Source organism: Carcharhinus amblyrhynchos, chromosome 15, assembly GCF_965287045.1.
Source record: "Carcharhinus amblyrhynchos chromosome 15, sCarAmb.v2.hapA, whole genome shotgun sequence".
Taxonomy (NCBI): Eukaryota; Metazoa; Chordata; class Chondrichthyes; order Carcharhiniformes; family Carcharhinidae; genus Carcharhinus; species Carcharhinus amblyrhynchos.
In genome coordinates this window covers 19,433,001-19,447,437 of record NC_137338.1, presented here as the reverse complement: position 1 = coordinate 19,447,437, position 14,437 = coordinate 19,433,001, and the positions used below count along the sequence as shown (strand labels likewise).

At 41.7% G+C, this 14,437-nt stretch overlaps 1 protein-coding gene across 2 annotated transcripts in view; it reads left to right on the top strand.

Moving 5' to 3' along the window:
- The window catches only part of cep97 (centrosomal protein 97), a 91,019-nt gene that overhangs the window by 45,620 nt on the left and 30,962 nt on the right, over positions 1–14,437 (top strand). For both annotated transcript variants that reach the window (XM_080203493.1, XM_080203492.1), the window contains 2 exons: positions 2,959–3,072; positions 3,262–3,428. In XM_080203493.1, coding sequence (XP_080059619.1) covers positions 2,959–3,072; positions 3,262–3,428 — 281 coding nt within the window. The remainder of the gene's footprint in view (positions 1–2,958; positions 3,073–3,261; positions 3,429–14,437) is intronic.

The window sequence follows — 14,437 nt, the reverse complement described above, 5'->3', positions numbered from 1 at the left end:
TCCTGATACCTTAGATGTGATAGACGGACTTTGGGGAATCAGGAGATCAGTTGCTTGTCACAGAATCTGCAGATTCTGACCTAGCCTTCTAGCCACACAGTTGATATGATTGGCCTTGTTCATTTCCTGATCCATGTTAACCTCCAGAATATTGGGGAATTCAGCCATGGGAATGCCATTTAATGTCGAGGGGAAATCATCATTGCCTAACACTTGGGTTGGCAAGTGGCAAAAAACATTCATGCCCTGCACACCTGAATATTATCAGATCTTGCTGTGTATGGCTACATACTGTTTCAGTTTTTGAGGAGTTATGAATGGTATTGAACGTTGTGCAATCATTAACAAACTTTGATGATTGCACAGCGAATATTCTGTCAGATGCTGGAGTAAAAGGAAGAATCAAGTAAAATCAAGATTAAAAAACAAAATTGGTATAAACTAAAGAATTGGATAGTAGGAGTGCAGCTATCTGAAGGGATGTTTTTGATGTGTAAATTAGCTCAGCAGCTGGAAAACAAGTAATTACCTAAGTGACTAAGGTGCTAAAGTGTTAGAACTATAGAAGGGATGAGTTCAAAGATAAGATTATAATTCACGCCGATATGCTGAAAGCCTGATTCAATGTGATATTAAATAGGATGACATCAAAGAGAGGAAACAGTATATCCATAGCAGGATAAGTAGTTGCTAGCGTAGCCACACACAGCTGGAGAAGGCAGTTTGACTCCCAGAAATCACATTGATGCTGAAAGCCACTGTTTTTAAAAAAAAGTTCTCAGCGAACGGTGCCTCTGCCTTTTGTTATGTGTTTAATTGTCCACCACCATTTAGGATTGGATATGGCTGGACAGCAGAGCCCAAAGCTGATCCAGTGCATGTGTTATTGCTTAGCCTTGTTTATTGCGTGCTGCTTGACATGCAAGTGATTCTATGTTGCAGCTTTGCTAGATTGAACTGAAGAGAGATTTCCTCAGACTGGAAGGTGACGTATGGGTGGGAACTGTATGCTGGATTTAGGTCATAGAATTATATAATATTGGATGATTAGGAAAGAGGCATTTTTCTGAGTTCAGAAATGTAGATAGCTAGGAGCAGGGCTTAAGTTCATGGGACACTGTATAAAGACATCATTGAAGTAAAGTATGATGATGAAATATATTGTCATCTTTCTTGTGTATTTTATAATTAATTGATTGCAAGGTAGGTTTGTTCCTCACTGATTTGTTTCTTTTTTTCACATAATACGAAATTGAAAGTATAGACCACTATGATCTTATTGAATGGCGGGGCAGGCTCGAAGGGCTAGATGGCCTACTCCTGCTCCTATTTCTTATGTTCTTATGTTCTTAAGAACCCGTGTTCCAAGTTACCCTTCTAGGCTTTGGAATACCCTTGCATTTAACCTAAATCAGGTTCGTAATTCCCACTTCTGATTGAAGGATGGTCATTAATGACCATTGCTGAGGGTGGGCAGGCTTAGGACAGTACTCTGACAAACTTGTACAGTGATGTTCTGGGATTGAGATGATTGACCTTGAATAACCACAACCTTTCTTGTGCAAGTTTTGACTCAATTCAGTGAGGAAGTTTCTCCCTGATTTCCATTGACTCTAGTTTTGCCAGGGTTCTTTGCCACTTTAGGTCCAATGTTGTCTTGATGTCAAGAGTAGTCATTCTTGACTCGCCTCTGAAATTCATCTCTTTTGTAAGTGTTTGGATAGAGACTGTGATGAGGTCAGGAGCTGAGTGGCCTTGGCAGAACTGAAGCTTAACTTCAGTGAGCAGGGCATTGCTGAGCAAGTGCTGCTTCACTGCACTGTTGATGACAGCATCCATCACTTTGCTGTTGATCAAGACTGGACTGACGGGGTGGTAATTTGCCCTGCCCTTTCTGGATAGGACCTACCTGGGCAATTTTCCACATCATTGAGTAGTTTTGCGCACATGCGGCGCCTCTGCCTTTCATTATGTGTTTAATTGTCCATCACCATTTAGGACTGGATATGGCTGGACAGCAGAGCCCAAAGCTGATCCAGTGCATGTGTTATTGCTTAGCCCTGTTTATTGCATGCTGCTTGACATGCAAGTGATTCTATGTTGCAGCTTTACTAGATTGAGACATTTTTTTAGATATTCCTGTTACTGCTCCTGGCATGCACTTCTGCACTCATCATTTATGGAAAATGAAATGGGCTGCAATTAAACCATACTAAAGAACAAACTTCCATTTATAGTACCTTTTACGACCCACAGCCATGCCCCAAAGAATTTTACAGCCACTTTTTAGTAATGTGGGGAAACATAACAGCCAATTTGTGCACAGCATTCCAATAGATATAGGGTGAGTGATAAATATGGCCAAAGATCCACAGGGTTTCCTTTCCTCTCTCTAATCTAGTGATTTGCACTCCCACTCCAATTTTGGCCTCTTGTCCATCACCAATTTTTATTGCTCCACTGTTAGCAGCTATGTCTTGAACTGCCAAGCTTCGAAGTTATGAAGTTCCTGTGTAAATATCTCAACCTTTCTTTAAGACATTCCTTTAAGATCTAAATCCCCTAATATTATGTGAGCCTTTCTCTATATTAAAGATGCTATGTAACTACAAGCTGTTGGTGCTGATGGAGCGAGATATATTTGTTGGCCAGATTGCCTTGCTCTTTCTGCAATGGTTTTTTTCATGCACCTGCTCTTCAAGTCACTGGTGGAAGATGAAGGCACAATCCTACATTTCACCACATCATAGCTTAGCACTTGAAGTGCTACTTCATCGTGCGCCTGGCCCATTGTTTTTATAGAGAAATGTTCAACATTTTTACCCTTTACCACATTTTTATTTTTAAAGTTATGTATGATGCAGTGGCATTATAATTAAGCCAACTGATTATATTTTGGTTTGCAAAATATTGTAGAGCTATGTTGAGAAATATGACTTGTAAATATATTTTTAATAGATACTGCTGTTGCATGGAAATACTATCACCACACTCCGGTCTGCTTCCAGTCACTTGCCACCAGATTTAAACATCCTCTCTCTAGCAGAGAATGAGATTAGAGATCTAAATGAGGTATGTTGTGTTTGATTTTGCAAATGTAACAATTATTATTTATGTACAGTAACATTTGTACAAGTACAAATACCAATTTAGTTATTTTTCATTCTAAAATCAAACTTTTTTCCTTGCTAACAGAACATCATATTGTAAAGAATTTTCTTCTTTACTGTTTCATGAATCACACAAGATGTTTTCTATTAGGTTTCTTATCTTGGATTTCTTCGTGAGTTGGAGCAACTGTCAATCATGAACAATCCATGTGTGATGGCCACACCCTCCCTTCCTGGATTTGATTACAGACCATATATAGTCAGTTGGTGTCTAACTCTGCGGATTCTAGATGGTTATGTAATCTCACAGAAAGAGAGGTAAACGTAAATGTGGATTTTTATTAAAGAATTATATGCTAAAGTTATAAGGCATTTGTTGTTCTGGTTAAAGTCAATTCTTCACTTGAATATCTGTTATACATTAATGCTATGCTTACGAAATGTTGTTTTTCTACTTTTGATACCAGTATTTTGCATCATTATATTCATAAGTTTGTCACTTAGATGATGGGATGTAGCATTTAAGGTTTGCTACTGGTCTCCAGTGTCAAAGCAACCTCCAGCCATACCTGTATAAACTGTTTTTGATAACTAGTCAATGCTGAATTAAGAATAGGTTGGTGTTATAAACTCTCATTTGTTGGAAACTTAATTGCGAAAGAACAAACTCATTTACTCAGCAGTATTGCAATGTTGAAGACAGCTTCAATCTAGATTTGATTCAAATCAAGAACTATGATATGGTTAGCACTGCTGCCTCACAGTGCCAGGGACCTGGATTCAGTTCCCAGTTTGGGTCATTGTCGATGTGGAGTCTGCACATTTTCCACATATCTGCGTGGGTTTCCTCTGGGTGCTCCGGTTTCTTCCTGCAGTCTGAAAGATGTACTGGTTAGGTGGATTGGCCATGCTAAATTCTCCCTCAATGTACCCAAATGGGAGCTGGTGTGTGGCAACTAGGGGATTTTTACATTTACATTACAATGAAGTTACTGTAAGCCTGCTTGTGATACTAATAAATAAACTTAAACACAAATTCAGTGCTCCACACAGATGCATCTAATGTGCATTTTAAAATTTCTGGTACGCTCCATTTACATCAAGATTGTGAAGGTCTTGTGGCAGTGTGCGGTGTCCTAACCTCTGAGCCAGAAGCTCCAGGTTCAAGTCCTCCCCCAGGACTTGATGGTCAAGGCCAAACAGGTCGATAACCTTGTAAATTCTTCTAACATACACCAATTGCAGGTGATAAGATGAGAGATTCCTGTTGAGCCATGTGATGGATAGAAATTGGAGTCTGAGCCATCACTACCCATAGTTCCAGGCTACAACATGCATGGGTGCCAACAGAACAGAATTCAATCACCATTTGGGCTTGATCAGATTTGGGACCCGCTTCCTTGTTCTACTGTATTGGAAGTCATGTTACTGTGGGTGGATCTGCCTTTGGGCAGAGAACTCAATAAGAAAAAGATGATTCATATCGGATGATCTTTATTTTGAGCTGCTTAAAATTCATCCATAAGTAAAAGGAAAAAGCTGCAAATATTAACTGTCTGAACCAAAAGTAGAAAATGCTGGAAATGCACAAGTCAGTCAACATCTGTTAAATTTATAACACGTCGAGTGTGTACCCCTTATCAGAATTGTCAACTTAAATAAAAGCAAGCCGGTTACACTTTTACGCCAATGGAAGTCCTGGGCACTCAGTTTTCAACTTCCATGTCATGCAAGTTCTCTGCAATCCCTGATTCCGCTGCCCTACCACAATGAAGGGATTCGAAATTACCAACTGGATCAGTTAGTATACTCAGCTACAAGCTCAAAACAGATTTCTATAATTCATTGCAGCTTCCTGGATATCACTGAATTGGACCCCAGTGTATACTGTTCACAATGTGCCAAATAACATAACAGTCACTCAAATTACTAAACATTACTGTACAGCTAATGACCAACATTTGTGATTATGTCCTGTACTGAGAGTTTCAGCCCATGATGTAAACTAACATCACTCAACTTTGCACCTTCTACTGTTGAAAGCCTCATCCATGACTTTACTACTTCTATGTTCAATTATTCCAATGCACTTCTGGCTGGTTTACCACATTCTACTCTCTGTAAACTTAATCATAACAACGTACAAACCTACGTCTTAACTCATGCCAAATCTTATTCTCCTATCACCCTTGTACTCATCACCTTGGTTCCTAGACGAGCAGTGTGTTGATATTAAAATTCTCATCTTTGTTTTCAAATTCCTCCATGACCTTGCCCCTCTCAATCACTGTAGTTCTTCCAGCCCCACAATCCTTAGGGGAACTCCAGTATGCTCTTCTAATTCTGGCCTCTTGTGTGTTTTCAATTATAATTACTCCACCATTCTAGGCCCTGCAGTATATTCTCCACAATTTTTCATCTCTCTATTCCTATTCCTCCTTTAAGACACTCTTTAGAAGCTTCCTCTTTGACCAAGTGTTTGATTATTTGAACTAATGTCTCTTTATTTGGTTTGGTGTCATACTTTGTTTTATAATGCTGCTGTGAAACTCCTGGGGATATTTTATAACATCAAAGGCATTACATAAATTGAAGCTGTTGTTTTCACGAACAGTGTGTTTTATTTTATCCTGACCGCCAATTCATCCCTTAATCAGCACTGTCAAAACAGACTATTAGTCACTGAGTCATAGAGGTTTGGAGCATGGAAACAGGTCCGTTGGCCCAACTTGTCCATGCCGCCCTTTTTTTTAAACAATAATCCCAATTGCACGCATTCTATTATAGTGGTTTATTCTGTGCAAATTAGATACAATGCCAACATTGGAGCAGCACTTCAAAAGAACTTTATTGGCTGTTCGATGCTTTTGAATATCCTGAAAGCATGAAAGGTGTTATAAATGTAAGGTTTATTTTATTTGTTCATTCTTTGACTACTTTGTATTACTGTGCTATTGTTTTAATTTGTCAATTCTGTTTTCTTCTGACACTTGTAAAATAGTTTTTCTATATGCTTTAAACTTTCTATTGCAATATTATCAATTCAAAGTGTAGATATAGTAATGTTAAATTCAGTGAATTCCTTACTGCATGTGAGACAATTGTTTGTTTTTTGGTACACTCCATTGTAAGGACCAAATAGGAAAGGTACAGCTCCTGATTAAAACATCTCAAACTATTGGCTTTCCTTTGTTATTTAAATCCATAGATCATCACGCCCTTTTTAGGGACTTTGGTTGATCAATGTTATCTATTTCAAATGGACATTGCCCAACAACTTCTTTTTAACCCGATGAAAAAAAGTCCTTAAACCATGTGGTGGCATTTCTTTCCCTACATTTTACTAAAACAGGATTGAAAAACCTTTCAAAACTATTGAACGTATGCCCCAATCTAGTTGGCTCAGCACGCTAAAGCAGTGAGTTAATGTGCCTTATAGGTTAGGTTGGTTGCAGACTTGATATCCAATCCATGCTGAGTTAGCTAATCTTGGCTGGGATGGCATAGAGTTGATGAAATTAGCCTCTGCATTCATAGTTTAGAAAAGATTAAAGATTCAGTCGTGATTGCTTTGATCCGGAATTGCAAATCTGGAATGAGGTTGAGGATAGGATCTGCTTATCTGTAGTGTAACAGCTTCCAAACTTTCACATGATGAAAGCTGTAAGAAGTAACCAGTACCTAAGAGACCAAGGATCAGTTTTGTTTTACATTAATATGACTTTAAAAAAATTATTTAATAACTTATCTGATAGAAACCAAAGTGACAAATTTATATGGCGATCTATAAGGGGAATCTATTTTGCACACAATGCAATGTAGTGTGAGATCAGCGTTGATTTAGTTTTGAAAATTCGTACCTGCATTCATTTATTCTGAATCTCACAAAACACAATTATTATGGGGATCTATAGCACAATGGATTATTGTGGTAATAAACAGGGTAAATTTTGAGGTGAGGTAATATGTGCTTTGCAGATTTCAAAGCAAAATTAGACTCCTAGCCATAAAGGAGATATCAGGGCAGGTGATCAGTGGCTTGCTCAAAGAAAGAGGTTTTAATTTTGATTTGATTTATTATTTGCATGTGTGTTAGTATACAGTGAAAACTATTGTTTCTTGCGTTATACAGACAAAGCATACCGTTCATCGAGAAGGAAAGGAGAGAGTAAAGAATGTTGTGTTACAGTCATAGTTAGAGTGCAGAGAAAGAGCAACTTAATGCAAGTTAGGTCCATTCAAAAGTCTGACAGCAGCAGGGAAGAAGCTGTGCTTGAGTTGGTTGATATGTGACCTTAGATTGTCTCTTCCATCCGGAGAAAGGTACAATGTCCTGGGTGCATGGGGTCCTTAATTATGCTGGCCGCTTTGCCTAGGCAGCGGGAAATGTAGACAGAGTTAATGGATGGGAGACTGGTTTGTGTGATGGACTGGACTATATTCATGACCTTTTGTAGTTTCTTGCGGTCTTGGGCAGAGCAGGAGCCATACCAAGCTGCGTTACAACCAGAAAGAATTTTTTCCATGGTGCATCTGTAAAAGTTGGTGAGGGTCATTGTTGACATCCAAATTTCCTTAATCTTCTGAAAAAGTAGAGGCTTTGGTGGGCTCTCTTAATTGTAGTGTTGGCATTAAACTTTAAGACACTTTAAAAAGTATCTTAAGGGAAAGAGATGGAAAGGTTTAGAGAGGGAATTGGAGTTAAGGGTCTGTGCAGCTGAAAGTTATAGAGTCATAGAGGTTTACAGCATGGAAACAGGCCCTTTGGCCCAACTTGTCCATGCTGCCCTTTTTTTTGAAAACCTCTAAGCTAATCCCAATTGCCCGCATTTGGCCCATATCCGTCTATACCCATTGTACCCATGTAACAACCTAAATGCTTTCTGAAAGATAAAATTGTACCCACCTCTACTACTACCTCTGGCAACTTGTTCCAGACACTCATCACCGTCTATGTGAAAAAAATGCCCCTCTGGACCCTTTTGTATCTGTCCCCTCTCATCTTAAACCTATGACCTCTAATTTTAGACTCGCCTACCTTTGGGAAAAAGTATTGACTATCTACTTTGTCTATGCCCCTCATTTATTTTATAGACCTCTATAAGGTCTATAGTTATAGACCTCTATAAGGCCTCAGTGTCCTATGCTCCAGAGGGAAAAAGTCCCAGTCTATTCAGCCTCTCCTTACAACTCAATCCATCGAGTCCTGGTAGCATCCTAGTAAATCTTTTCTACACTCTTTCTAGTTTAATAATATCCTTCCTATAATAGGGTGACCAGAATTGCACACAGTATTTCAAGTGTGGCCTTACCAATGTCTTGTACAGCTTTAACAAGATGTCCCAACTCCTGTATTCAATGGTTTGACTGAAATCAAGCATGTTGAATGCCTTCTTCTTCACTCTGTCCATCTGTGACTCCACTTTCAAGGAGCAATGAATATGTACCCCCTAGATCTCTTTTGTTCTGTAACTCTCCTCAATGCCCTGCCACTAACTGAGTAAGTCCTGTCTTGGTTCAATCTACCAAAATGCATCATCTCGCATTTGTCTAAATTAAACTCCATCTGCCATTCATCAGCCCACTGGCCCAATTGATCAAGATCCCGTTGCAATTGGAGATAAAGGATAAAGGGGAGGCGGTTTAGAACGGAGTTGAGGAGGAACTTCTTCACTCAAAGGGTGGTGAATCTCTGGAATTCTCTGCCCGTTGAAGTGGTGGAGGCTGCCTCGCTAAATATTTTTAAGAAGCGGGTTGATGGGTTCTTGATAAGAGAGGGGATTAAGGGTTATGGGGAGAGGGCGGGAAAGTGGAACTGAGCCACAACAGATCAGCCATGATCTTATTGAATGGCGGGGCAGGCTCGAAGGGCTAGATGGCCTACTCCTGCTCCTATTTCTTATGTTCTTATAACTTTCTTTGCTGTCCACTATGCCATCAGTCTTTGTGTCATCGGCAAACTTACTAACCATGCCCCCTATATTCTCATCCAAATCATTAATATAAATGACAAATAATAGTGGGCCCAGCTGTGATCCCTGAGGCATACCATGTCTGCTAATGTTGGAACAATTAAAAACAGGGACCTGTAAGAGACCAGAATTAGATATCTGAAGAATAATGAGGTTGTAGGAGATTATAAAGATAGGGAGGGACAAGAGCATGGAAAGATTTGGAAACAAAGGTAAGAATTTCAAAATCAATTTGCTTGGCTAGGAGCCAAAGTGGTCGCCAAGAACTTGGTCACAGAAAGTACATGGGCAGCAGAATTTTGGATGACCTCCGGTTTATGAAGGATAGGTTGTGGAAGACCCATGAGGAGTGAATTGTTATAGTCAAGTCTTAAGGCATAAATGAGTTTTAGCACCAAATGAGTTAAGGTACGACTGGTGACATTATGGAGGTAGAAATAGGTGGCCTTAATGATGTAGATACGTGGTCAGAAGCTTAACTTGGGTTCAGATATGACACCAAGTTTGCCAAACGATCTGGTTTGGTGTAGGGTTTTGTGAGTTTTGATATACTGAATCCTCTGCATGCCTATATCAGAATAAAGGAAAAGTACGTATGATCATACCAAATGCATGGCCCCTTGGAGTTTTGTGCCTCTTTCCGTGTACTTGGGAGAAAGAGGAAGTGCGCTGCAGAATAATACAGGCAAACGGATGAGGATAAACATTAAATACTGAAAGGTTCCTAATCTTCTGTCTATCTGGTAGAAATTTGCTGGACATCGTTTTCATTCTTGTAATATAGGTATCGTTGACAAGCCCAGAATTTATTGCTCATTTACCCTGAGAAAATGGTGGTGGGGAGCCTTTGAAGCTATAAGTACTTAAGGTGAAGGTTCTTGCAAAATGTACATATTTCCTGCTCAATGCTGTTTTTATTGTCTGCTTTATGCATCACTATAGCACAGGGTCATTGTTTTGTTTTAGTACCAGCTTAATACTTTGTACATGGAGGCCCTTCAAAGAAGTAGTGAATGTTCAATCATCTTTTTGTCGTATGTCTTGATGTTCCAGTCTTTCAAAGTATGTTGGTTTTTTTTTAATTCATTTTACGGAATGTGGACATTTGCTAGACCAGCATTCATTGTCCATCCCTAATTGCCCTTGAGAAGGTGGTGTTGAGCTGCCGCCTTGAACTGCTGCAGTCCCTGGGGTGTTGGTATACCAACAGTGTTGCTTGGAAGGGAGTTCTAGAATTTTGACCCAGTGACCGTGAAAGCAGGGCAACACATTTCCAAGTCAGGATGATGAATGACTTGGAGGGGAACCTCTAGGCGGTGGTGTTTCCAGGTATATACTGCTCTTGTCCTTTTAGATGTAGCGGTCATGGGTTTGGGAGGTGCTGTCTAAGGAACCTTGGTGAGTTCTTGCAGTGCATCTTGTAGATGGTACTCATTGCTGTCACAGTTTGTAGGCAGTGAGGGATTGAATGTTTGTGGAGGGTAGCAATCAAGCAGGCTGCTTTGTCTTGGATACTGTTTGAGTGTTATTTGAGCTGTACTCATCCAGGCAAGTGGAGAGTTTTCCATTATTGAGGTAATTTGGCCCCTTTAGGGAGATGTTCTGTAAGGGCCTCATGGCCTGACTCAATATTCTGTTGAGGTGGGAAGCTGAGCCAGTCGAGTATGAGGGCCTATATCGCAGGTCAGGAGAGGATCGGCAGTTAAAGCCAGAAAGGAATGATATACAGTTGCATAGTTATTCTGTCTGACCCCTGTTGCAATTAGAATTATTCATTCATTGGCAATGAAGCCTTTTGTTCTTTAGCGTCAAGTCACCCTCAATTATTACAATTACACTCCTGACTTGCGCCTTAAAGATGGTGGACAGGCTTTGGGGAGTCAGGAACAGAGTTACTCACCACAGGATTTCTAGCTTTTGGTGTGTTGTGGTAGCCACAGTATTTACATGGCTAGTCCAGTTCAGTTTCTGGTTAATGGTAACTCCCAGGATGTTGAGAATTCAGCAGTTGTAATGCCACTGAATGTCAAAGAGCAATGGTTAGATCTTCTCTTCTGGAGATGGTCATTAGCTGGCACTTGTGTGATGCAAATATTACTTGCCACTTGTCAGCCCAAGCCTGGAAGTTACCCAGGTCTTGCTGCATTTTGCCATTGACTGCTTCAGTATCTGTGCAGTTGTGAGTGATACTGAATATTGTGCAGTTATTTGCAAACATTCCCACTTCTGACGTTATGATGGAAAAAAGGTCATAGGTGAAGCAGCTGAAGATTATTTGAGTCTAGGATACTTCTCTGAGGAACTCCTGCAGGGTTGTCCAGGACATCACTGCAGGACCCCCAACCACCACAACCATTTTTGTGCCTTGTATGACTACAACCAACAGAGGGTTTTCCCCCAATTCCCATTGACTCCAGTTTTTGCTAGGGCTCCTTGATGCCATACTCTGTCAAACGCTACCTTGATGCCTCACCTCTGGCATTCAGCTCTTTTGTCCATGTTTCAACCAAGGTTGTAATGAGGTTAGGAGCTGAGTGACCCTGGCTGAACACAAACAGAACATAGGTGAGTAGGTTATTGCCGAATAAGTGCTACTTGCTAATGCTGTTGATAACCCTTTCTATCACTTAATTGATGATTGAGGATAGGCTGATGAGGCAGTAATTGGTGGGGTTGGATTTGTCCTGTTTCTTGGGTACAGGATATACATGGGCAATTTTCCACAATGCCAGATAGATGCCATTGTAGCTGTACCGGAACAGCTTGGTTAGGGGCACGGCAAGTTCTGAAGCACAAGTCTTTAGTACTATTGCTGGAATATTGTCATGGCTATTGCAGTATCCAGTGTCTTCAGCTGTTTCTAGATATCACATGGAGTGAATTGTATTGATGATATGTGATGCTAGGGACCTCCCATAGGAGGTTGAGATGGTTCATCCACTTGGCACCTCTGGCTGAAGATTGTTATGAATGCTTCAGCCTTATTTAGCTCTTAGGTTGTGATCACTTAGCAATTTTAGATTGTGGTCATTTAGCTCTGTCTGTTACATGTGCCTTCTGCTGCTTGGTACTCAAGTAGTCCTGTTACATAGCTTCACCAGCTGACACCTCGTTTTTTAGGCAAGCCTGGTGTTGCTGTTGGCATGCCCTCCTGCACTTTACATTGAACCGGTGTTGATCCCCTGGCTTGCTGGTAATGGTAGAGTGGGGAACATGCCAGGCTACGAAGTTACCGATTGTGGCTGAGTACAATTCTGCTGCTGCTGATGGCCCACAGCGCCTCATGGATGCCCAGTTTTGAGCTGCTGGATCTGTTTAAAGTCTATCCCATTTAACACTGAGGTAGTGCCACACCACACAGTGAATGGTATCATTGTGAAAATAGGATTTTGTCTCCACAAAGACTGTGTGGTGGACAGTCAGTACTCTCTTGGACAGATGCATCCACAGCAAGCAGGTTGGTGATGGTGAGGTCAAATATGCTTTTCCCTCTTATTGGTTCCCTCACTAGTTGCCTCCATCCCAGTCTAGCAGCCAAACACAAAGAACAAAGAACAACCCAGCACGGGAAACAGGCCCTTCGGCCCAACGAGCCCATGCCGCCGCATCACCCTACACCTATTCTACCCTGCATGTCTACGAATGGAACCCCTAACTTAGCCAGATTCAGGGGAGAATAGTGTCAATTTGGTAAAACCAATCAGCCTAAGAGCACATCTTTGGGGTGTGGGAGGAAACCGGAGCGCCCGGAGGAAACCCACGCAACCACAGGGAGAATGCGCAAACTCCCACAGACACAGGCCCAAATCCATGTATCTGCACAGCTAGCAGTGCTAGTCACCGAGCTGTTGCGGCGCCCGTCTACCGGTCCAGGATCAAGCACACACACCAACACGAAGTACTAGGCCACTCCCGGAACCTCCAAGAGCAGCCCACGCACGACCCACCGTGTGCATGCCCCTCGTTTGACACGAGGTGGACCTCCACCTGCGGAATAAAAAGACAAAAACGTTAATCTTACAAGCCTGCTTTTCCGGTGCCTCCCGAGGTTCTAACCTTATTTAATAGCCCCTACCATAACCCTCCACCCTCGTTTCACTCGTGTCTATCTAACTGAACCTTAAACGAGTCCAACGTTCCTGCCTCCACCACCCTACTCGGTAGCGCGTTCCACACCCCCACAACTCTCTGCATAGAGAACCTTCCTGTCACTTCCAAATTATACCTCTCCCCCCTCACCCTTAAATCATGACCTCTCGTGTTTGTGCCCAGTCTAGGGAGCAGCCTCTCACTATTAACTCTATCTATTCCCTTCAGTATCTTATATACCTCTATCATGTCCCCCCTCAATCTCTGTCTTTCCAAGGAGAAAAGTCCCAGTTTCTCTAACCTTTCCTTGTAACCCAGCCCCTCCATGCCAGGCAACATCCTGGTAAACCTCCTCTGCACCCTTTCCAGAGACTCCACGTCCTTCCGGTAGTAAGGTGACCAGAACTGGACGCAGTACTCCAAATGCGGTCTAACCAACGTTCTGTACAACTGAAGCGTAAGACGGCAGCCTTTATACTCTATACCCCTTCCTATAAAGGCCAACATTCCATACGCCTTCCTAACAACCTTCTCCACTTGTGACGCAACCTTCATGGATTTGTGAACCTGCACTCCCAGGTCCCTCTGTATGTCTATACTCCTAATCTGTCTACCTTTTATCACATAGCTCCTCTCTGCATTATTCCTTCCAAAATGCATCACCTCGCATTTGTCAGGATTAAATTCCATCTGCCACCTATCTGCCCAATGCACCAACCTATCTATATCCTGTTGTATCACCTGACAATCCAGTTCCGTACCCGCCAACCCTGCCATCTTGGTGTCATCAGCAAACTTGCTGATCACACCACCTACACTCTCTTCCAAGTCATTTATGTAGACTACAAAGAGGAGAGGTCCCAGTACTGAGCCCTGCGGCACACCACTGGTCACTGGCCTCCAGCCCGACAAGGTCCCCTCCACAACTACCCTCTGTCTCCTATTACCCAGCCAGTTCTCAATCCACCTAGCTACCTGGCCTCGTATCCCATGCGCCTTAACCTTTTCTACCAGCCTACCATGAGGGACTTTGTCAAACGCCTTACTGAAATCCATATAGATGACATCAACGGCTCTCCCATCGTCAACCGTTTTTGTCACCTCCTCAAAGAATTCCACCAGATTCGTAAGGCAAGACCTCCCTCTAACAAAGCCATGTTGCGTATCCCTAATCAGATCGCAACGCTCCAAATGCTCATACATCCTACCCCTAAGTATTTTTTCCATTAATTTCCCTACCACCGATGTCAAACTCACCGGTCTATA